General features: G+C 38.8%; 1 protein-coding gene across 6 annotated transcripts; it reads right to left on the bottom strand.

Moving 5' to 3' along the window:
- Positions 1 to 674: 674 nt before the first annotated feature.
- Positions 675 to 22560, bottom strand: tle2c (TLE family member 2, transcriptional corepressor c). Of its 6 annotated transcripts, none has more exons than XM_057332937.1 (16): positions 22225 to 22560; positions 18251 to 18351; positions 17369 to 17432; positions 16406 to 16450; positions 15215 to 15277; positions 13768 to 13842; positions 12260 to 12437; positions 12026 to 12061; positions 11413 to 11429; positions 10950 to 11090; positions 10748 to 10798; positions 10500 to 10655; positions 7812 to 7934; positions 7368 to 7633; positions 2525 to 3530; positions 675 to 1179 (listed from the first exon to the last, which is right to left on the bottom strand). In XM_057332937.1, the coding sequence occupies exons 1-13, from the start codon at positions 22261 to 22263 to the stop codon at positions 7812 to 7814; spliced, it is 1089 nt and encodes a 362-aa protein (XP_057188920.1). In that variant the 5' UTR covers positions 22264 to 22560; the 3' UTR covers positions 675 to 1179; positions 2525 to 3530; positions 7368 to 7633. The 6 variants fall into 6 exon arrangements, with proteins under 6 accessions (XP_057188920.1, XP_057188924.1, XP_057188921.1 ...); XM_057332941.1 differs by having other exon boundaries at positions 2525 to 2576; XM_057332938.1 differs by having other exon boundaries at positions 675 to 2576.
- Positions 22561 to 23801: the final 1241 nt, after the last annotated feature.

The following is a 23801-nucleotide window of genomic DNA, read 5'->3' as shown; positions in this document are numbered from 1 at the left end:
ATTTTCTTTACTAAAGCTCATTTTTTAGATATTTTACCTGGTAGTGCAACACAAAAAAATCGAAATTATTTTAGGTTATGATAGCAACCCTTATGTCTTATGTTACATTGAGATACATGAATGACAGGCGGGAAAAACATTCTGAAATATAAGCAAATCTCTGAACACGTTTAACAGATCCACATCATCTTGACACCAAATATTTAGGCCATTCTGTGGGCTGTTTTATCGAAGTTATCAAGAATCAGTGTTGGTATGTGATAAAGACATGACCACATCTGAAATAATCCAAAACCATTGCCAATGTTTTTTCTGCAAAACGTGGGACTGAACGACCTGCATTTGACCGCTCGTATATCAAGTTTTTGCTGTCTTTATCGGTCTGATAAAATTGTTTGGTCTCTCCGGCCAAACTCTTACTCATGAGCGATATATTTACTTTCAGATGAAATCATTTAACCTGTCAGGGTTTGATGTGAGCTACAGTACACAGGTTTGAGTGTTTGCAGTGGTAAAATGTGGTCAGTTTGTGTTACAGCAAACATACAGTCAGAAAGCCAATACATGTTCTAATTTGTTTGGTTTATAGCACCACCTAGTGTTGAAATCAAGCTATACATGGACTAGACTGTTTGGATTCACGTGTCATAGAAAAATAAAATCACACTTGAATGTATTTTCTCAAAATAATGTTTTAATGAGATTGATATCTTGATATTTTAACAGTTTTCATAAATGCAATAAGGCTGTTTTGTATTATGAATAGGGTGTTGTGTTGTGTAGATGTACATTATATTCACAATGCAGAACAGCTTCTTGTATCGTATTGCTTAATTTAACATCATTAAGTGAATAACTGTTAATCTGAACAAAAGAAAGTTTACAAGCAAACGCAGATAGCAGGTGAGATTAGTTTACATACTGTGCAAAAAAACAAATATAAAGACAGTTCTTTAGGGTCAATGGCGGGGGAAATTGTGGTGACTTTTGGCTTTTACTGAAACACAGTTTAAAGCTCTTCTGTGGGGGAAACTGGAGGTACAACAGGAACAACTGTAATGTTCATTTGTCTAGAAATTTCCACATCTTCTACTGAACTCATTTTGACTATGCATCTCCGTCCATTTCTGTGTGGGAGATAGGTAGAAATCCGTATCTTGTTTTCATTTGCCTGTCACACTGAAAGAAATACAGAAAGAAATACAGATTATTACGCATCATACTTCATAGAGAATTATGATGCAAAATGATGGATATTGTACAACAGACATGAGTGATGATTCTGTTACCACTAATATATATAAATATCCCTAATAACAGCTAAGAAAACATGTTTCAACCATGTACAAACATTTGTGACCCTGGACCACAAAACCAGTCTTAAGTAGCACAGGTATATTTGAAGAATTTGGTTCCAAAATGAGATAAAACAAATTGTGCATTCCAATTAATAGCAATCAAATTGCAGTTGGTTTGTTTTGATTTAAGCCATAATAACTCAAAAAATACAGCTAACTAACACAAGTAAACACAAGAAAAACATGATAACATAATAAAAAACATGATTTATTTAATTTCGGAACCAACCTCTTCATTTGTGGCAATAGCCAAAAATACATTGTATGGGTCAAAAAGATCAATTTTTCTTTTATGCCAAAAATCATGTGGATGATATTAAGTAGAGATGAAAATATTTGTTTATAAATAAAATAATAAATAATTTTAATTCCATGGAAATATTTTGTACATTTATTACCATAAATATATCAAAACTTTACTGTGTGGATGCAGCAAAATCGCTAACAAAAATGGCCGTTAACACGGCTACAACTTCACGTGCTGCTGCCCGCTCTTTGAGAATTACCCACTCAAGTTTGGTATCTGTGTAAAGCTTAAAATTTCAGATTTAATGTTTATCTACTCTCCACAACGCTGAGCCAATAGAGGGCGTTAAAACAAACCAGTTTCTTCTTGGCAACAGCCTGCTATAGCGCCTCTGATGAACCAAAGGCGATTTTCTCTATATTTTTATTTTTTGCACCATCAGATTCCAGAGTTTCAAGCTTATTTATTCAGCTTTCAGATGATATAAATCTCACTTTCGAAAAATTGACCCTTATGACTGGTTTTGTGGTCCAGGGTCACATTTCATTTATTAAACTTAAACTTAAAGGCACCAGCCACCATAGTCCAATGTTTACCGGGAGCCAGAGCGCCTGACATCAAGTCAAATTTAAATGTGCTGGCTAAGGCTAATCGTAAATTCAGTAAGATTGTTATTCACGTCGGCACAAATGATGTTCGACTCCGTCAATCGGAGATCACAAAAGATAACATTAAAGAGGTGTGTGAGCTCGCAAGCATGATGTCAGACACTGTAATATTCTCTGGCCCCCTCAATGCTTATCGTGGTGATGAGATTTATAGCAGATTATATTCACTAAATGGCTGGTTGTCTGAGTGGTGCCTGCAGAATGATATAGTTTTTATAAATAACTGGAAGAGTTTTGAGGGCAGACCTGACCTGTTGAAACGAGATGGTCTCCATCCCTCCTGGGCTGGGACTTCCATCCTGTCTAGAAATATGGCAAAAAGTCTTAATGCTAATGCTAAAACTTGACTCGCTGGGGCCCAGGTCAGGGAGCAGACAGTATGGCTTAACCAACTGTCTGCTTGCCGTCTCACGTCGCAGAATACACAAAATGTACAACATGTAGTAATCCGTTCTCCCAAACATCACAAAATAGAGACTGTGTCTGTCCCCCGGATTAGCAAACATAAAATAATGCGTAAACCTCTTGAAAGTAATTTAATAAACGTTAAACAAACTAAACATGAACAAAATACAGATAATCAACTGTTACGACTCGGATTGCTAAATATTAGATCTCTCTCTAATAAAGCACTTTTTGTTAACGATATGATAACAGATCATAAAATAGACATGCTCTGTTTGACAGAAACATGGCTAAAACCAGATGATTATATTGCTTTAAATGAATCTGTCCCCCAAGATTATTATTATAAACACGAGCCTCGTCTAAAAGGCAGAGGGGGAGGTGTCGCAGCACTTTACAATAACTCTCTTAGCATTTCCCAGAAGTCGAACTCTAAATATAATTCTTTTGAAGTCATGGTTCTTCATGTTTCAACACCTAATACTAAAGATAAAACACTTTTTAAATTGATTCTAGCTATTGTATATAGGCCTCCAGGGCACCACACAGATTTTATTAAAGAATTTGGTGGGTTCTTATCAGAACTAGTACTGGCCGCAGATAGACTCCTTGTCGTTGGTGACTTTAACATCCACGTAGATAACGTTACAGATGCCTTAGGAATGGCTTTCAAAGACACTCTTAACTCCATGGGCATTAGTCAACATGTGTCAGGACCCACTCACCTTCGTAATCATACTTTAGATTTAATACTGTCTTACGGTATAAATGTGGACGACGTTAAAATCCTTCAGCAGAGTGAAGACATTTCGGATCATTATCTGGTATTATGTTTGCTTCACTGGCCTACGGCTGCAAATAAAACTCATTGTTACAAATATGGTAGAACAATAACTTCAACTACCAAAGATGCGTTTCTCGATAATCTGCCCGAATTGTCTCAAATCATGAGAAATAACGTTGAAGATCTTGACATTACCACTGAAAATTTTAATTCCACCTTCTCGGTAACGCTAGACAAAGTTGCTCCACTACGTTTAAAGAAGATTAAAAATGGCAGCCCCACACCGTGGTATAATGAACACACTCAGGCTCTAAAGAAAGCGGCCCGAAAAATGGAGCGCAACTTTAAGAAAACTAAATTAGAGGTATTTCGTACAGCATGGAAGGATAGTATTCGAAAATACAGGAAAGCCCTAATAACTTCTAGATCCGCCTACTTTTCATCACTAATAGAAGAAAACCAGCACAACCCTAGGTTTTTATTTAACACGGTGGCTAAATTAACAAAAAATAAATCGTCAGTGACTTCTGATCCTGTATATCAGCATAGCAGTGATGAATTTATGAACTACTTCACATATAAAATCCAAGATATTAGAGAAAAAATTATAACAATGCAATCAGAAGTGAAACCCGCTGAACAAACTAACTACAGCGCCCTTAAGGAGAAAATGCAATTATTTTATACCGTAGATCAAGATGAGCTGTCTAAAATTATTAGATCATCTAAATCAACAACATGCATACTAGACCCTATACCTACAAATCTACTGAAAGAGATGCTCCCAGAAATTATAGATCCTCTTCTTGGTATTATTAACTCATCTCTGACATTAGGACATGTGCCTAAAGCATATAAGGTGGCTGTTATAAGGCCCCTTGTCAAAAAACCCCAACTCGACCCTAGAGAACTAAGGAACTACAGGCCTATATCGAATCTACCTTTCATATCTAAAGTTCTGGAAAAAGTAGTTTCAACTCAATTATGCTCCTTCCTCCAAAGGAATGACATCAATGAAGAATTCCAGTCTGGATTTAGAGCATGTCACAGTACAGAGACTGCTTTGATCAGAGTTACAAATGATCTGCTATTGGCGTCTGACCGAGGTTGTATCTCGTTATTGGTGCTGCTAGACCTTAGTGCTGCATTCGATACCATTGACCACAGCACACTCCTACATAGACTCGAAAATTATGTCGGCATTAAGGGAATAGCTTTGAAATGGTTTAAATCTTATTTATCCGACCGTTTTCAATTTGTAGCAATAAACAATGAGGTGTCACGCAAATCGCAAGTCCAGTACGGTGTACCACAGGGCTCAGTCTTAGGGCCTCTGCTCTTCGCATTATACATGCTACCTCTAGGAGATATAATAAAGCGACACGGAGTTAGCTTTCACTGTTATGCTGATGATACTCAACTTTATATTTCCTCGAAGCCTCATGAAACACAGCAGTTCCATCGAATAATGGAATGCATAGTCGATATAAAAAACTGGATGAGTAACAACTTTTTATTACTGAACTCGGACAAAACGGAAGTGTTACTTATTGGACCGAAAACTGCTATAAGTAACAACCAAGAATACTGTTTAACTATTGACGGATGTTCCATAAAACCCTCGTCGTCAGCAAAGAATCTTGGCGTTCTATTCGATAGTAATCTGTCATTTGAGAGCCACGTCGCCAACACCTGTAAAATTGCGTTTTTCCATTTTAAGAATATATCTAAACTACGTCATATGCTGTCAATCTCAGATGCAGAGAAGTTAATTCATGCATTCATGACATCAAGACTAGATTACTGTAATGCACTGTTAGGTGGTTGCCCTGCAGGCTTATTACAAAAACTCCAATTGGTCCAAAACGCGGCAGCTCGAGTTCTTACACGTACAAAAAAGTATGAACATATTAGCCCGGTTCTGTCAACCTTGCACTGGTTACCTATAAAGCATCGCGTTAACTTTAAAATCTTGCTTATTACCTATAAAGCCTTACATGGTTTAGCTCCTCAGTACTTGAATGAACTCCTTTTGTATTACAGTCCTTCACGTGCATTACGCTCTCAGGCGTCCTGTCAGTTGGTAATACCTAGAATTTCAAAATCAAGTGCAGGTGGTAGATCCTTTTCCTATCTAGCGCCTAAACTTTGGAATAGTCTTCCCTGCACTGTCCGGGAGGCAGACACACTCTGTCAGTTTAAATCTAGACTAAAGACGCATCTTTTTAATCTTGCATACACTACTCTTCCATAATATAAATCTTCTGAGGGTTTAGGCTGCATTAGTTAGATCAACCGGAACCAAAAACACAACTGATGTACTTGTTGCATCAAAGAGTACAGAACAGTACTCTACTCTCAGCCAGTCTTGTCTCATTGTTCCAAGGTTACCACAGCGAGCAGGATGCAGTTCATGGCCTGACCTGATGGTAGAGCGGAGAATGGGAAGTGGGGACCTGACAAGAGCTGAGATGATAGAGCTGGATAAAGAAGGACGCGGTCTCTTGACATGTCTTCACCACAAAATTTCAAATGCTATTAGATTATTAATGATAATCTTAAACTATAATTTATTTTATTATTAAGTTTATTTATTTTATTTAGCCTTGTTGTGCAAGTTCTCTGGAGCTTGTGCAGAGGCAGCAGCTTTTGCCAGAGGGGAACTGGAATCCCCTGGTTGGGCCTGGGTTCTCCTGAGGTTTTTTTTCTCGATTAGAGTTTTGGGTTCCTCGCCACCGTTTGCATACTGTTTTTGCACTATCTGCCTGACCGGGGGGGCTGCTTTAGAATTTTAAAGTTTTACTTAATTAATATTGCATATAGGAATTTATAGTCTGTTATATTTGACCTGTGCTTCTCTCTCCTTTATCTTAAATGTGTGCTCTCACTGAGCGTGTGTGTATGTGTGTGTGCGTACTTGTGTGTGTACATGTGTGTGTGTGTGCGTGCGCATCCGTGTGTGTGTGTCTATGTCTGTGTGTTAGTACGTGTGCATATTGTGTGTGTGGAGTGTTATGTATGTGGGTATATCTGTCTTCTGTGTTTTCAACTTTTTCTTGTTTTTGCAGGTACAACTTTAATTGTTTTGCTTATAGTCAATATGTCTCATGTACAGCTGCTTTGTAACAATGAAAATTGTAAAAAGCGCTATATAAATAAAGTTGAGTTGAGAGTAAACTTAATTTGATAAACTTTATAATTCATTCTTTTTCAGTGTTGTTCATTAACATAACTAACATAAACTAACGATGATTTAACAATATATATTATTTAAGACCATACAGCATTTATTAATCTTTGTTATTTAATGACAATTCAATTGTCAAATGTTTGTTAATTCATTGTCTGTGGATCTTTTCACAAGCCTGTGATGACGCGTTCAACGGTCATCAGCATCATAAATCCTCTTAAGTTTTTTTTTTTTTTTTTTTTTAATGTATGTACGTTTATAACACTATACTTTGTATTATATTACCTTTGCATCAAATTACAAAAAAAAATAGTTAACGCTATGCGAGGATGTTTCTTACGTCTATGGAAGTCACAGTCAATTTGACATCATTCTCTCTTTAGACTGCCGTTATCATTTTGTTGAAAGTAGTGAAAACACTATCGTTGAGTTTTTCTTTTGCTATTTGAGCAAATGAGAATGCAAAAAATATATTTGTGGTAGTCTCCCATTCACCGCAATACAAGTTTACGCAATTATGACAACTTCCGCTGCTGAGAAACCCGGAAACGTGAAAAAGGTCCATTAACTAAAGTTAACCGACACGATGCTTGATTTAAAAGTAATTAAAAAGTTCATGTTAACTAATCCAGTAAACTTACTTTACCAAACACAACCTTATTGTAAAGTTTATTCTATCCTTTTAAAATTGTGTGAGGTGGGCGTGACAACTCACCAGAATATTCAGCTTGCGTTCTAATTGGCTGACAGAGCTGTCAGACAGCTGATTGGCTGATTACGCCCCGGCACGGGAACACAGATGCGGTTCGCTCAGAGTTCGGCTCGGAGGGCCACGAGGGTGGATGAAGGGCTTGTGACAAGGCACCTGATGCCCAAGTCCCTTGCATTCTGGGATTGGCCCCTGTGCATTCTGGGGAGGGCGGGCAGGGGAGGGGTAGCGGCTGTCTTTCACTAGTCTCACTCCATGGTTAGGAGTGGGTCCTGCGAAGAAGACAACGTGTGTGTAGCAGCCAAAATGAATTGCAGAAATGTGAAACGTTTCAGAGGCAACAGAGATCAGATCACGGCTCATATTGAAAGGCCAGCATGCACTGAAGCGGGTGAAAAATGATCCCGCCCACGTTTACTGTTAGCTGTAAAAGCATGAGTCAGGGCTTGCCTAGTGTTTGAGAGCAGGAGAGGAACCGCGGGCAGAGGAGGACACGGGGCGGGGGGGAGCTGCCGTAGAGCCAGGAGAGAGTGAATCATGAGAGACGGCTGGAGAAGGAGATCTCACTTTTTCCTGAAATGACACGGGGTAGAAAAGCTAAACATCCAATGTCCAGGACTGCTTAAAAAATCTCTAATTCAAGTGGAACTTTCCATGAATTTAACACAATGTGGTGTCTCATTACCTATAAAACACTGACGCCCAATATACTGGAACATTAAACATTATCACATTAAAGTGATAGTTCACCCAAAAATAAAACATGTCATCATTTACTCACCCTCGAGTTGTTCCAAACCTGTATCAATGTCTTTGTTCTGATGAACACAAAAAAGGATATTTGGAAGAATGTTAGCAATTTTCAGTTCTCTGACATCATTGACTACCACAGTAGTTTTTGTGTTTGTTTGTTTGTTTTTTTTGCTCTGTTGAGAAAGAATTTAGGAAAGCAAACAGTTCTGGGGCACCTCTGACTACCATTTTTCCTACTATGGTAGTAAATGATGCTCCAGAACTGAAAATTGCCAACATTCTTCCAAATATCTTCCTTTGTGTTCAGCAGAACAAAGAAATTCATACAGGTTTGGAACAACTTGAGGGTGAGTAAACGATGAAAGAATTTGCATTTTTGGATGAACTATCCCTTTAAACATGCCAAGATAGTTCATCCAAAAAAAAAAATCTGTCATCATTTACTCACCCTCTTGTCATTTCAAACGTGAATGGCTTTCTTGCGGAACATAAAAGAAGATATTTTGAAGAACGTTTGTAACCGACACCCGTTAACTTCTATTGCATGGACACAAAACCAATGCAAGTGAATGGGTACAGGTTAGCAACATTCTTTAAAATATCTTTTGTGTTCTGCGGAAGAAAGAAAGTCATACAGGTGAGTAAATGATGACATCATTTTCACTTTAAGACATCTCTGGTACTTATTGAGTTTCAGGCATGCAAAATTGGAAAAAAGAACCCAAAAAGTGTTTTTTCTTCATTATTAAAATGTCACCATTTTAAAATGTCACATGCAAAAATGATTGTTAAAGTCAGCAGATTCTATTAATAGATCTACCAATCTATGCACGTGTAGAAATAAAATAATAATGCCGCCTTCATTTTTAATCCCATGTGATTTGATCATTTTAAGACCCCTTTCACAAAGTAGTGGATTATTCGTGAACATTTGTCGATAGAATTTTATATTTTGGTTGTTTTTGTCATTTAAGAATTCATTTCTCTATAATAATAAAAATGATTTAAATGAGTTTTTTTAGGAAAGTTCCTCAGATTGAGTTGACACAGAATGACTCTAGTTTATGCATTTCCGACCCTGTCACAAACGTTATTGTTGTTAAATGAGATATTTCGTGTCTACTGCTAGAAATAAAATATTGAGACAAACCTCAAACTTTGCTAAGAGCACTGAAGAAAAACGGCTAACCTCATAATTAAAAAATGTGAACGATATATATTTAGTCCATTTTAGACAATCAATTTGCTTTCTGATTGTTACGCTCCTCATTTCACTGACTATTCACAAAGAGAAACCATTTCCATATACCCTATTCAGGGTTTTTCCTGGCTCAAAATGAGGCGGAGGTGGTGCCATCCTGATCTTGCACAGGCCTACCGAACCTTTAAGTGGCTTAACCAAGGTGACTTTGAGTTTGACATATTAAAAGTTCTAATAAAATTAGATAAAAATGACAATTATTAAGTTATATAAAACATTACTTTTGTTCAACCAAACAGAAATGTTTTTTATCAAATAAAGCATTTTATAATTTTCAACTAACTTTTCAGCCCAGTCTTTCTAAATGAGCAAAGCTCATTCACATCTTTCATTCTCTGTGGTTCGTTTTAAATGATTCAATGATCTCTTATATTCGCTAGTGACTGAAAAGTTCAATAGTTTAAATGAATCGGTTCAAATGAGTCATTCGTGTGCGAGTCGTTCTGAACGCAATGTGCGTTTATACTGGCGAACTCGCTGTGTACAGTATACGCTGATTCAACGATCCAACTGCACAGCTAAAGACATTACAATGATGTACGTCATGTTAATTTAAGAAATTTCAAGAAATTAAACATACTTGGATGCAAAACAAACAGCCCTGAAACACAGGCTGGCTCTTGTTCTGCAACTCTTTTTGGCGCCTCCGTGTGCTGATAACGAAACAGCACCTCCACTGTGGCGTAATGTCGCAACTGCAGTTACAAATGACAGTCTGTTAAATGCACGCAGCATTTCTTGTGAAGACCCACAACATAATTTTGGCGAGAGCCTGAGGCGGCACGACATTTGACGGAGGCGGCCGCCTCCAATTTCTCTATGCAGGAAAAACCCTGCTATTGTATCAGTGAATGCTGATGAATTGCATTCATATGTAACGTCAGAACTACTTGTCACGCGTGTTACTCACTACGCCACTGAAGCTGCTGGCGAAGTGATCACATAAAAACATTTCTGGGGGAGGACCCACTCACATCTGCCCATAGGTAGACCAGATCCGAGATCAGTCATCTGGTCATTTTCTAGACGGCCATGAATAAACCCTGGATGCATATGGGCCCCCAACCCCCCGGGCCCATATGCACCTGCACACCCAGACGCTTCGCCACTGCCCGGGACTGTACCTGGGTGGGGCTCCTGCAGAGAGCGGGCGAGCGGGGCTGTGGGGATGACGACGGGGACGCTCCATCTCTGGATGGATTCCTCCGGGGAGCCGGAGAGCTGCTCAGTCCGTTCCCTTCGGCTGACCTAGGAGAGACCCCTGCGGATGATGTGCTTTTCTGCAAGCCAAGAAAGAAAATGATATCATCAGTTTTACACACAGACAAAAATTTCATGAATGAATTTCACATAAACGCAAGAAAAAAGTCACCTCTTTAGCTCCATCTTTTCTCAGCGTGTCTTCACTTTTACCGTCGCTCTCCTGCAGCGAAAACATCACACGAGAACAACATCTGAGTGAATTCAGCACTTTGAATAAATATTCAATTGCAATGAAATGAACAATCACAGAACGAAGAGCTTACAAACGAAACTAAGCGAACAGTGATTTCAAAGTTTTGATCTTCACTCACCTGCCGTGATCGTCCTGCGCTGCTCTGCTCTGAGCCGCTTCTCTTGCCGTCCATCTCAGTGTGAGAGGATGAGGATGAGGAGGGAGGATGACCGAGTCGCAGACCTGAAGAGCGATGACTCACCGGAGAGCCGCCGCCACTCTAAAACACACAACATATAACACACACAACGTATAACTGCACAAACTTTTGAGCAAGATCACATGGATCAAGGTTTATGGATAAAATTTGGATTATAAACATCATAGTTTACGGCAAACAAAAACACGATCTAATACTGGCATGTCTAATGTTTAACTTCAATAATGTGGAATTCTATTTATAAAAGTTACACGCAAACTTTAATCCTTACAGATTGAAATAATATAACTACTGGAGGGTCCATCACAAAATTGTATTTTATACACACCGATTCAGATCAATAAATCAAGCAGAAAATCACAGAATATGTTTCAATACTCACCCTGACAGGAGCTCCATCTACAGCAATAAAGAGACAAAAAACAATTCATTTTTTTATTCCGTTATCATGAGCACAGTTATATTGAATGAGTATTTTGGATTTATTTAAAGCTGCAAACTTTTGCTACTCCATCACCGTCTCTGTTTAAAACTGTTTAAAATGTGTGTCTTAGTTTGTCATGCAGTGAAAGTTTACAATGAAAGTTTATGGGGCGATGAACTGCAGAGGTCTTAAAAAGAAAAAAAGGTCAAGCTTGTGTGTTTATTAAACTGTTCAAAATAATTATTTAGTAAAAATCGTTGTTACTGGAGCTGTAAACCTGTTTGAAACTTCATTTTGACGTGGAAGGACACTTTTAAAGGTCAGTTAACATCTGGTTTTAAGTTGATGTTGTGATTCCTGTGAGAGGTTTATGGACAGTCATGTCGTGTCCTCTTCTGGTAACCTCAGCTACCAAAAGAAAGTAACTAGACTGACTTTTTATGCGAGATAAAAATGCAAAACGTTGCACCGACAAAGTTCATCTCAGTAGTGTCATGCTAACATATTTCAAATGTTTAAGATTTAGGATAAAATCGCTTGACTTCCGTCACTGCGTTTACAGTAAACTCACATGAATCATGTGAAACCTGTCCGTCGTGAGCAAGTGCTTCACTCCAAAATCAAAAGGAAAACATAAAAAAATATATTTAGCAAACAGAATATGAAGGCTTTTATACGACAATTATGTGGTTTACATAATGCACATTATGTTTCCTTAATGTAAACAATTTACATTTTATATTTGTATGTTTATTATAGTAGAAAACATGCTTCTGTAGAAAAATGCTTCTGTGAAATGATGTACCTCTGGCGTCCGAATGCTCAGGGTTAGTGCCGTCGTCTTTAGGGGCCAGGTGGGGGGGAAACGGGAAGACCCCGGGTAGAGCCATGAGACTCGCGCCTGCTCCCAGAGTCAGTCCTGAGGGGTGTGCTGTCAGAGGGAAACCTGAGGCATGATGGGATAGATGCTGGAACTGCTGTTGCTGTAAAGAGAGAAGGGAACACTTTAAACTAATGTCAAATGTTACATTATTTCATTATACAAAAAGTGCTTTTACTTCTGTACAATGATCAAATAAAAGATCTGTATGTTCATTTTGTCCCAAAATGAGCGAGTAAGCTACCCTGCTATTGACTGTAACAGGACATTAAATGATCATTTGTCTCCGTTTTCATAGGCACAATCCTAATTCAAACGGAGTGACGGATGCTAGGTAGCAAAGTTATTTTAGTTTACTAAAATTAAAACTTTTGTATTTTGAAAACGTCTCTGTTCATTAAAATCAAATACAATTTTGACCTAAACATTATGGAAAAAACCTAACTAAAGAAAAAATCGAAATGTTGCCTCAAAATTAAATTGAAAAATTTAAAGCACTAAAATTATAATAATAAACAAAAACTAAAATAGAAATTAATTAATATTATATAGCAACACATAAAATAAACAAATAAATTATAAAAAAGAGAAAAGCATATACCCAAATTGCTAAAACTTAAACTAAAATTAACATAAAAATGAAAGATCTAAAAATAAAAACTAAATAAAACTAAAATCAAATCTATAATAACTCGCTAGGTAGTCATTTTCTGCATCCCAATTCGCCTACTTATACTATGCACTAAAAAAGTATGTACTGTTTTTGTTATGGAAACGTATATACATTTTAGTGTGTAGCAAAACTCCATGCACGACATCACACATCAAAATGCAGCTCTTATTTCCATGCAAGTATTTATTCATTCATTGTTTCATATGTTAACTCTATAGTTATATTTATTAATTTAGTGACGCATCAGTTATTAATTGTATTAATGCGGTGGAGCGTCACTAAACTCCGCCTACTCGCGGTGGGTTGTGGGTAATATTAGCCGTTAGAGTGTGCATCTACCGGAAGTAGTAGACCATCCGGGAATATTTGGGGAACACTCTTTTCAACATACTATACTAATTCTTTCTTCGAATACTATTTAGGACGGATAGTATGCGAATTGGGACGCAGCATCTGTGTGCAGAGTCAGGAAATCTGACCATTTATAAATAAAACATCTCTTGCTTTATCTGCCATCTTGAATTCATTTTTTACACTGAGCTTGTTGAAAAGCATCATGGGATTACCTTCTCTGTGAGAAATATGGCTAAACTGAGACATCTTAAAAACAACATTTGTGTGTGGCCAGAAAGAGATCTTACACATCGTAACTCTTGTTACTGCTATATTAAAGTTTTAACGTTTCTGCTTGTGATTGGTCAGGCGGAAACTTCTCTAACGTTTGATTGGTGAAGAGGATAAAAAAGGAAAACAGACTCACTCCTATGATGGCGTTGAGTTCGGCCATGCTGACATGTTTGGATCTCTCGACTGCTTGTGCCACCTGGTGCTGATGCTGCTCCAATACAAACACACAGAAACATCATGAGTCATGACACACCAACCGCTTTATTAATATAACAAATGAGCATCATGTGGTTTCAGAAAAATGACCAGTTAATACCAGCAATGAAACTGTATTTTGCATCGTTTTCTCTTACGCATTTCTTGTATATGCATGCATTTTGATGACATAGTTGCGTTTTAGACACGATGGGGAAGACAAGTGCAACGTCGTACACTGTCACTTCTTCAGATGCCCAGGAAAGAAAAGCGTAAAATAAAAAATGTGTAAAAATGTTCAAATCTTGTTTTTCATGTCCAACAAGCAATAAAAAAGACTTTGTACAAAAGTACAAAAGCAAAAGATTTATATCGGAGTAAAGCAAAAATGGTTTCATTGAATAGTGACATTAAATTTATGCATTCTCAATAAAGCTGCCCCACTAAACGGTTAGTAACTCTAGCTTTAGTATTTTTACCATGTGTTTTTCTCAAGAGCTCATTTTAGACCATGCCTACAACTATTAAAGTGGTCATTTGACACGGCTAAAACAAATATTATGGTTTGTTTTAGATGTAATGCAATGTGTATACACGATTTAAGGTTCAAAAACGCTGTATTTTCCACATACCGTGCATGTTTGTATCTCCTCTTTGCCCCGCCTCTCTGAAACACGCAGATTTTTTACAAAGCTCATTGCTCTGAAAAGCGAGGTGTGCTATGATTGGCCAGTTAACCAGTGCGTAGTGATTGGTCGAATACTGCAAGCGTGTGATGGAAATGTAACGCCTCTTACCATATTTGGAACATCAGGTTCCTCTTCAATTGTACTGACAGGTACCACGAACTGACGTAGATTTGTGGGGGTGTGGTTACACGAGGCGTTTCAGGCAGGTCTGGGTGAGCATTCGCTTTTAGATAGAATGACTCTTTTGTTCCCACACTTTAATTTTTGCAATTTCATGTGTCTTATACACGCATGCAACTCATAACACACCACAGACACAGAAAAACATGTATTCGCGCCATATGACCCCTTTAATGTACCATATATTCACGATATTGAAGGATCGCGACCAAACACTTCACCTGATGTACAGCCTGCAACATGACGAGACTTTCATAGTAAAAACCACACACAAATGAAGCAGATCTCATCAGCGGGTGAACTGAACATAGCCATTGAGCAGATGTTTGTCTCTCTGGTCATCATGTCGCTCCCTGAGGCCATTAAACTTACAAAATAAAATATAGATATAGATGTAAAATATTGATCCATAGAGGTGGGTGATTTGAAGCACTGTCGATGACACTTCAGCTGTAAATAATTCATGTGTAAATAGCCTGAGGGCATGTGTGTATAAATGTGAGTGTGTTTGCTCACCTCTTGGGACAGCAGAGGAATGATCTGTGCGCATATAGCACTGAGCCGCTTCACAATCTCAGCCTGAAGATACACACAAATACACAATAAGACAGAAACGATCGGTGTAAATCTACTGTTATCATTTTGATATAGTTACAGACAGATGGATACTGAATTGAAATTGTTGTGCAGTCATTATGCTGGGTTCACACCAAACGCGAATTAAGCAATTTGCGCAAGTACTAAATTACATACAAAGTCAACACAAAGACGCGTATAAACGCGAACTCGCGGCAGGCGATGCGGATCAGGCGGCACGATTGCCACGGACGCGCGTCAATCCCGTCTTCCGCGAAGGTTGAAAATATTTGTCCGATCGCGTCACTCACGCAAAACTACCGAACTTTTCCCGCGAGTAATAAAGAGCGTGGAACGCGATTGTTCGCTTTTGGTGTCAACCCAGCATTAGGTGGTGTTGGGTCAGTATGTATCGGGTCAATGTTAAAATGTAAGTTATGTTTGTTTGAAACGGTTTGAAATGTTTGTTGGACTAGTGTGAACCATCTTACAACAACTGTGACCCCCAAAGGTGCTTTCAATACACTGTACACACACACTCTCTCTCTCTATGGATCACATATGTACACACACTGGCACACATGGCTCAACCCACATACTCTGACCAACATAAACTGTCAAATCCAGACATTTCCAACAGATGGTCTGAAAAATGAGGAGAGAATCGAGGGTCTTATCTGGATTAGCCCGCTCTACTGTGTGTATGTGTGTTGCTCATACTGCATAGCTCAGCTTAACACCGGCCGCAGAGTAAATACACGACCAAACACATGATCGGGCCCGCTGGACATACTGTAGCCCTTCTCAAAAACATCAAACAATGAACCGAGAGAAATGTCATATTAAATATGTTTGTAAAACAATTCTAAATGTTAAATAACCGATCGTAATTCTTTACTTGTTATATGAACGTTACTGTAAAAGTGGGGTAAAGTCTGCGGTAAAGTCTGCGTATATTCTAAAGCACAGCCCTGTGTATATGAACACAAAAGAAGATATTTTGAGAAATGTCTCAGTAGTTTTGTGTTCATACAATGGAAGTCAACGGGGTTCAATGTTATTTGGTTAACAACGTTCTTCAAAATACCTTGTTTTGTGTTCGACGGAAGATAAACAACACATCAATCATACCTGTTTCTGCATCTCAATGTTCAGACCGTATGACATCTCATAATACTGTGAAAGAAAACACATACAGTCCAGTTACATTCAAGAAATGAATCTCACAGATCAAACATTCGTTAGTGATCGACTGATTTAATGGCCAATACGAAATGATCTATACTAGCAGGATTTTCATGTCTTACTCAAAATCCCTAAATCTACTGATGGCCATTAGTGCATTTGTTCATTTGTCAGTATATTTTGTATTTAATACAAATGTTTTATTACTCATTACATTATCAGAATAATCATTTGAGTAAAATTAATCTGTTATTAGTTTCTTTTTCATTTATATTTATCTATTCTTTTGTATTTATTTTTTGCTTTACGAAAGCATGCACTTGGGCTGGCATGGACAAAAGTTTCTTAAAATGTGATAATCTCATGTTATCCAAGCATGATTTTATGGCTTGTCCACACCGGGACGATAATCGTGTGTGTTTATCGTCGACGTTTAACCCCTCGTGACTAAACAAAGGGCGCCAATGTGAGTGTGCACACCGACGCACAAAACGCTTTTTTTAACGCCCGGGCTCGTTTTTGTGGTTTGACACGGCGCGTTAAAAGCTGGCCGACCAATGAGATTGGCGCTTTTGTTCATGTGCCCAGAGCTGCTGAAGTTACGCGTAGTAAACGCGTGCGATTAACGTCCTGGTGTGGACAGGCCTTTAGAATGTGACAAGGAGCACATTGTGTGCTTCAATGAAAGCAAGAAAATCTGAAATTGTGCATAAAGGAGTTTACATGGTTAATTTATCAAAATTTACTTATTGGATTAGTGGCCTAAATGTAGTCAAAATCATATATGTAAGTGTTACAAAAACCTTAAAACTGTCTTCATTTTGGGCACTAAATACATAACGACCATTAAAGACCCTCACTGGTTGACCACTTCTACGATCTCAGATGTATGTTGAATGTCAGGCTCACCATGATATAATGTCTGTGCATCTCGGTTTTCTCACTCGCCAATTTCTCACATTCCAGCTTGAGACTGAAAAAACAATGCGACACAAACGGTGAGATCCCCTCGAGAGGTCATGTGACTCTGTGTCCTCAAATGACTCTCAGTGGTCAATAAGAGACAAAAATATAAACGCTTCCGACACAAAACAGAACAACAAATATAGATAAAACAACAATTTAGTCTCATTTTATTGTAAAACTAAGACTTTTTTTAGAAAGAACGTAGAACAGTCGATTTTCTAATTGTCTCTAATGGGACTATCTGGATTAGCTAACTGGATATCAGGCTAATAGTCTGTGTCAGATAATCCCGGCTGGCGTGATTTACAGATTGTTAATCTCATCAGATTTGCACAGGTGATCCAACCTGCAGCTAAAACAGCACCATTCGTTCAATTTAGCAAGTTGTATTTTCCAACAACCTACTTGAAAAGCTACAACAAACCCAGAATACGGTTTCACAGAAACGCATGACGTCATATAACATGAGCCGAATTAATGATAAACATTCCTCTCGCAACGAATGAAAGGCATCAACATGTCACAGAAGTGCACCTACATTTTATACTAACAAAACCTTCCAAGCAAACATTGGTCTGATGTATAAAACACACTAATAGACACATTGAAAATCATACATTTGTAGACCAAATGCTATCAAAGCATAATTTATCACCCACAAAACAGAGACAAAACAACTAATGCTTGAACATGTTTGGCGAATAGAACACATCGTAGTTTGAAGTAGGAAACATCAAGGTTTATTGATCACTTTTGTTTTGTTTAGGGGATAAATATTCAGTAAGTCACATGATATGAGCAGTTATGCTGTTTCTTCATCTGTACCCGTGATATTGAGCTTGGAAGAGCTGAAATTCTTCTTTGATATGGTCGAGAGTTTCCAGCACTGTGAACTTCATGCCGGCGTGTCCTGACACCAGAGGAGCCTGAAACACACACAGAGATCCAGATCACCGGGTTAACACTTTACAGCACAGCCACGTTACAGATAGGTTTAGACATGAAATCTATCAACCTTAAACAGCTGGACAGTTTCAGAATTAAGCTTTATATTCAATATTGTATGTTTCATTTTAATATAATCACAGTATACCCTGGAAATACTGTTATATTATTTCCACACTTGGTTTGCCCCGGTGAGCTATGTTTTGTTGCTGCTGTTAAAAGACGTTTACACAGAAAACAAATCGCAGTGATAAAGTGTTTTTATTAAGAAGAAGAATGCATTTAAAAACACTGCTCTGGAGGAGGACACACACATGCTCATGCACACACACCAATACACGCACACACATGTTGGGTTTCCATGTTTTATGGGGACATTCCATAGACAATGGTTTTTATACTTTTCAAAAAAGTTAATTCTGTATGATTTATAAGCTTGTTTCCTCATGGTGACCTCAAAATGACATTTTGTCCCCATACCGTAGGGTTTACCATTCACACACACACACACACACACACACACACACACACGCACCCTTTCATTTATCTCACACAGAATATGTATTAAATGGCATAAAACAATGTGTTAATAAATAACATTTCTTTTTAAGAGTATATGTACACAAAATCACAGCCACACACTCATGCAAAGACACACACAGGCACACATACACACGCTAATGCACACAGACACACACTCAAGCAAAAGGCACAATGACACACACAGGCACACACACAACCTTTCATTTATCTCACACAAAATGTGTTAAACGGCATAACACAAACAATGTGTTAATAAATAACATTTCTTTTTAAGAGTATATGAACACAAAATCACAGCCACACACTCATGCAAAGACACACACAGGCACACAGACACACGCTCAAGCAAAAGGCACAATGACACACACAGACACACACAGGGCCATTGACTGCAGTAGAAAGACACTTTATACAGTCCTGCCATCAACAATAAATGCTTTGTTTGCTGTGTTTATCTAACACAAGACTAGCCTCAGGCACATTCTCTAAATTCACCTTGATATGACCCCTGATTACAAACACACCGTCACCGACCCAACATCACGTCTAACTCACCCCGTGATCACACTATATGAACCTTTTTAAACCAATGGAGGCTTTTAAACCAACATTTAAAATGTATATTTTACATTAAAACATTATAGATACTGGAACGGCACACATATTTCATGTGTTCTTTTATTAATATGACATCATAAAACCTGCACACTCATTAAATATACATCTAAAAATAAAAAGACGTTTTAGATGATGTATGGCATGTGAGTTCAATATTATTGCAGAAGAGACACTGACTGTATAATATTAACTTGCATGATACACACACACACACGCACACGCACACACACACACGCACACGCACACACACACACACACACACACACACACACACACACACACACACACACACACACACAGAGAAGTGCATGCTGGGACACGATGAAAAGCAGAAATCCACAGTATTCAGAGGTTGTGCTGTGGTTAGGAAACAAGAGGGTGTTGTACAGAAGCCCGAGTTCAGTGTGACAGAGCCATGAATTGTCACACAGCCTGTTCCTCTCACACTCGCCCTGAAAGAACGCAGTCATCTATCTTACACTGTTTACTGTGTAGGCCAGTTTGAGACGAGAGAGAGAGCGAGAGAGAGAGAGCGAGAGAGAGAGAGAGAGAGAGAGAGAGAGAGAGAGAGAGAGAGAGGAGGGGGGAGGAATCACAGATCCATGAATAACCGAAGCCTGCTGAAATATTCAGCACATGTGGCACAAATACAAGAGCGGTTACAGCCATGTGTGCAAGCGCCGTATGAACCTGCTGAGTTCCCAATCAATGCTTCTCGTGCGGACCGCCACGATTGGCCAAAACACAAATGTTGGGGAGGGGAACATAAGCGGCACATCTGTGCCGAACAAGCATCTCATTGCAGAAGGCACATCAGTATGTAACATCAGCCCTGATGAGAAGCTTGTTAATACACAATATCGCTCTGATGTGTTTTAAGGGTGTGATAAAAGCAGATTGGATCATTAACACATTCAGTGTAATGATAGTCACTATTGCTCAGATGATGAAAGATACGTGCACGTATGCACACACATTCTGCAGCACTTATGACGTCCTGTTTACACCTGATATTATCGCCTGTCCTGGGAAAACAAACACAACAGCCCTGAACAAAGAACGACAGCAGGGCCCAAGAAGCACAAATCACATTCATTTCACTGCTTTTAAGAAAAATGTAAAACAAGACAGACACAGAAACACAAGCTCAATAAACTAAAAAAAATCTCTCATCATTTATTACTCCTCACGTCACGTCTCTGTATATGTGACTCTTTTTTAAGTGAAACACAAAAGAAGATACTTTGAGAAATGTCTCAGTGGTTTATACAATGTAAGGCAAAGGGGTTCAATGTTGTTTGGTTACCGACATTCTCCAAAATATCTTCTTTTGTGTTCTGCAGAAGAAAGAAAGTCATACAGGTTTGGAATGACACGAGAGTGAATAAATGACGAAAGAAGTGCTCAAATTCTTCACAACGCTGTACTTTATTCCTTCATTAAAGAGTTTCAAGTAAACAATCTTCTTACCCTTGTCTTGTCTTATTATTTTTATACCGGAAGCTTTATTTGGTTCAATATATTACAGTTTATGTTGGCTGCTCTGACTCACAGCAAATATATTTTTATTGAAGTTTTGTGACACGATGACACGGTATTCAGATCACATGAAAACAAATTGTAGTATAAATGCTAATCCAGCAAAGGACCGCCACCTCACCTGTCAATCAAAACAATGACCGAAACTTCAGCTGACAACTTGAGTGACTGAATCACCGAGACGGATGTTACTACCAGAGGTAAACAAGGCCAAAGCGTCCTGTATCAGATCCGACAGGGTTTTGAGAGCAGACACAATCTGACCACCCGAGTCAGATCATCAGGGACCCAGCAGGCGCAGAAAACAACGCGCAAACACACACACACACACACACACACACACACACACACACACACACACTGATGAAAACAGCACCCACATTTGCACACTCTCAGGTCATTCATTATGTACACTATAAATCTTCACATTAGGCTAATGCACTTTACCACATAACTGGATGTCTAGAGGCCTGTAATAACATGCCAACATATGCAAAGGTAGCTTTGATGTGGGGCTCAGTGTGTGTGCGCGTATGTGATATCGTGTTGCCCTTGACGATGATGGAACATGACATTTGCAGGGGAGAATGGGGTGGCCTGGATCCATATGTGGCAACATGCAGCAGTAACTCAAACAAACCGTTCATTCACCCATCTGTCCATCTCCCCAGCACACAGCACAAACCCACAGTTCTCTCTCTCTCTCTCTCTCTCTCTCTTCCTTTCTCTGCGTTCCACACATTTAGCTTTGAATAATTATAATTCCCTTTTTCTTTAGCTCTTCTGCTTTTTCTGTGCATGCATATCTGTCAGTTAAAGAATAAAAAAACTAAACAACAAAGAAAATAAAGAAACAGGCCTACATAACTTTAAGTATTATTAGTATAATTGTTTATTATTGTAGATTAAAAGAAAAAGGCAAAAAATGCATTTATGCTCTCTCCATGTTAATGTCATATACGTTATAATGAATGTACGGGGTTTGCGCATAAATAACGCAAGTCATAACGCTATGATTAACTGTTTCTGGTGACCTTAACACCAAACACAACGCACGTTAAAACGGGCCGTCGAGTCTCTAAAGCCCGGGCGCCCGAACTGCGCCCCGCGGGTCACCGTTCGCTCGCGAAGGAAAGTTCATGACGCGGCTGTACCTGGGGTCTTCCGTGCGGATACATGCTTCTGGAGGTCATTCACGGGGCTTCCGATGTTCAGGAGCGAGTCCGGAATCACCATCCGAAACCAAATCTTCCTTTCGGTGCGTAAATCAGGATCGCTCTCTTCGCTTACCGCACTCCACGCGCTTCGGAGTATCCAAAGAATACGAATGTATCCGACGGAAAGTTTAAAAACGTTGCGTTTTCGCGGATCGAGCGTTCTTCCTCTTTACGACGCGCAGTTACGCCGCGCTACAATGTAACGAGATCGTCCTGCGCTGAGCGCGTGCACACGGAGCGCGCGGCGGAGATCAGAGGAGCATAAACAGCGCTGACCCGCGCGCACACACACTGGCGGGGCGGTCCGATTCATTTGAGCGAATCGGTTCGTTCGAACTTCATAAACGATTCTTTTGGATTTCCATAAAACAACGAATTTGGTATGAAATGTTTGTTTTAATAAACCATTTGTTTCAAACTATAGGTTTTACGTAGTAGCTGCTATAGATGCCTATTTATTTGGTTTTGATTGGTATTTATAGTACTACTTACGTTGGATTCCCTTTGTAACTTGAATTCTATAAAACTGGTGTTTGCCCTTGGCAATGTTTTTAATTATTTATTTATTTTATTGTGGTTAATTATAAGTGTAATACTTGAAAATGAATAAAAAAAAACTGGTGTTTGCGGAAATACGTCGGGAATCGAATCCACCAAATCACTGAAAAGAATCGGATCATTCGGAAGATTCGTTCACGAATTGGACACTACGGGCTGACACCGAGCCAAACTGCAGGCAGCGTGCAGTGGGTTGGGTTACTGAAAATCTACAATAAATATATGAGGTTGAGAGAGAGGAGGGGTGAGGGATCAGTGGAGAAAAGAAAACGAACAGCGGTTCTCTGGGCTGTGTTATTGCGCCTGTGAGCTTGACATTAACTTTTAAGGTCGACCGCTCACATTTGCTTATGAAGATGATATAAACAGGATAGGCGGAACAAACGCACGTCATAAAAACACATGTGCAACTAAATCATACTGTGTATATATTATCCAACTTGTAACTCTATTGAAAATGATGTACTGAACTAGAAAACCCGGCAAAATACTTAGATCGCGGATCAAAATGCTCTTATCATAACACAGAACATAATGTACAAACATTGCAGCCTTAACATCTCTTTCCACGACGGGGCTGCCAGCCTCTCCCGTATTGGCTTATAACAAGACAGCAAGAGCCAATGAGATATCCGGGTGCCCACGTTTGGTCATGACATAAACGTTGATATGGACCAATAATGAAGCAGAGAAAAAGCGCATGCGCGCATGAACTTTTCACCACGGCATTATGGGTAATGGAGTCTTAGCGCCTGATAGTGTAAATATGAGGTCAAATAAAACGGAGCGCAGGACCAATATGAATATCTATAATAATCTCGTATGACCATCTGTATAGAATATGTTACGTGCAAACCCGAACATGCACAAATAATAAATGTAAAAAACACCTGGATTGACAGACTGTATTTAAAATCTGTGATGTTTGTGGACAAATAAGATTATGACAATATCGG

This window comes from Triplophysa rosa, linkage group LG5 (genome assembly GCF_024868665.1).
Source record: "Triplophysa rosa linkage group LG5, Trosa_1v2, whole genome shotgun sequence".
Lineage (NCBI taxonomy): Eukaryota > Metazoa > Chordata > Actinopteri > Cypriniformes > Nemacheilidae > Triplophysa > Triplophysa rosa.
Note: the sequence above shows the minus strand (reverse complement) of the source record. Positions and strands in the feature narration are given on the sequence as shown.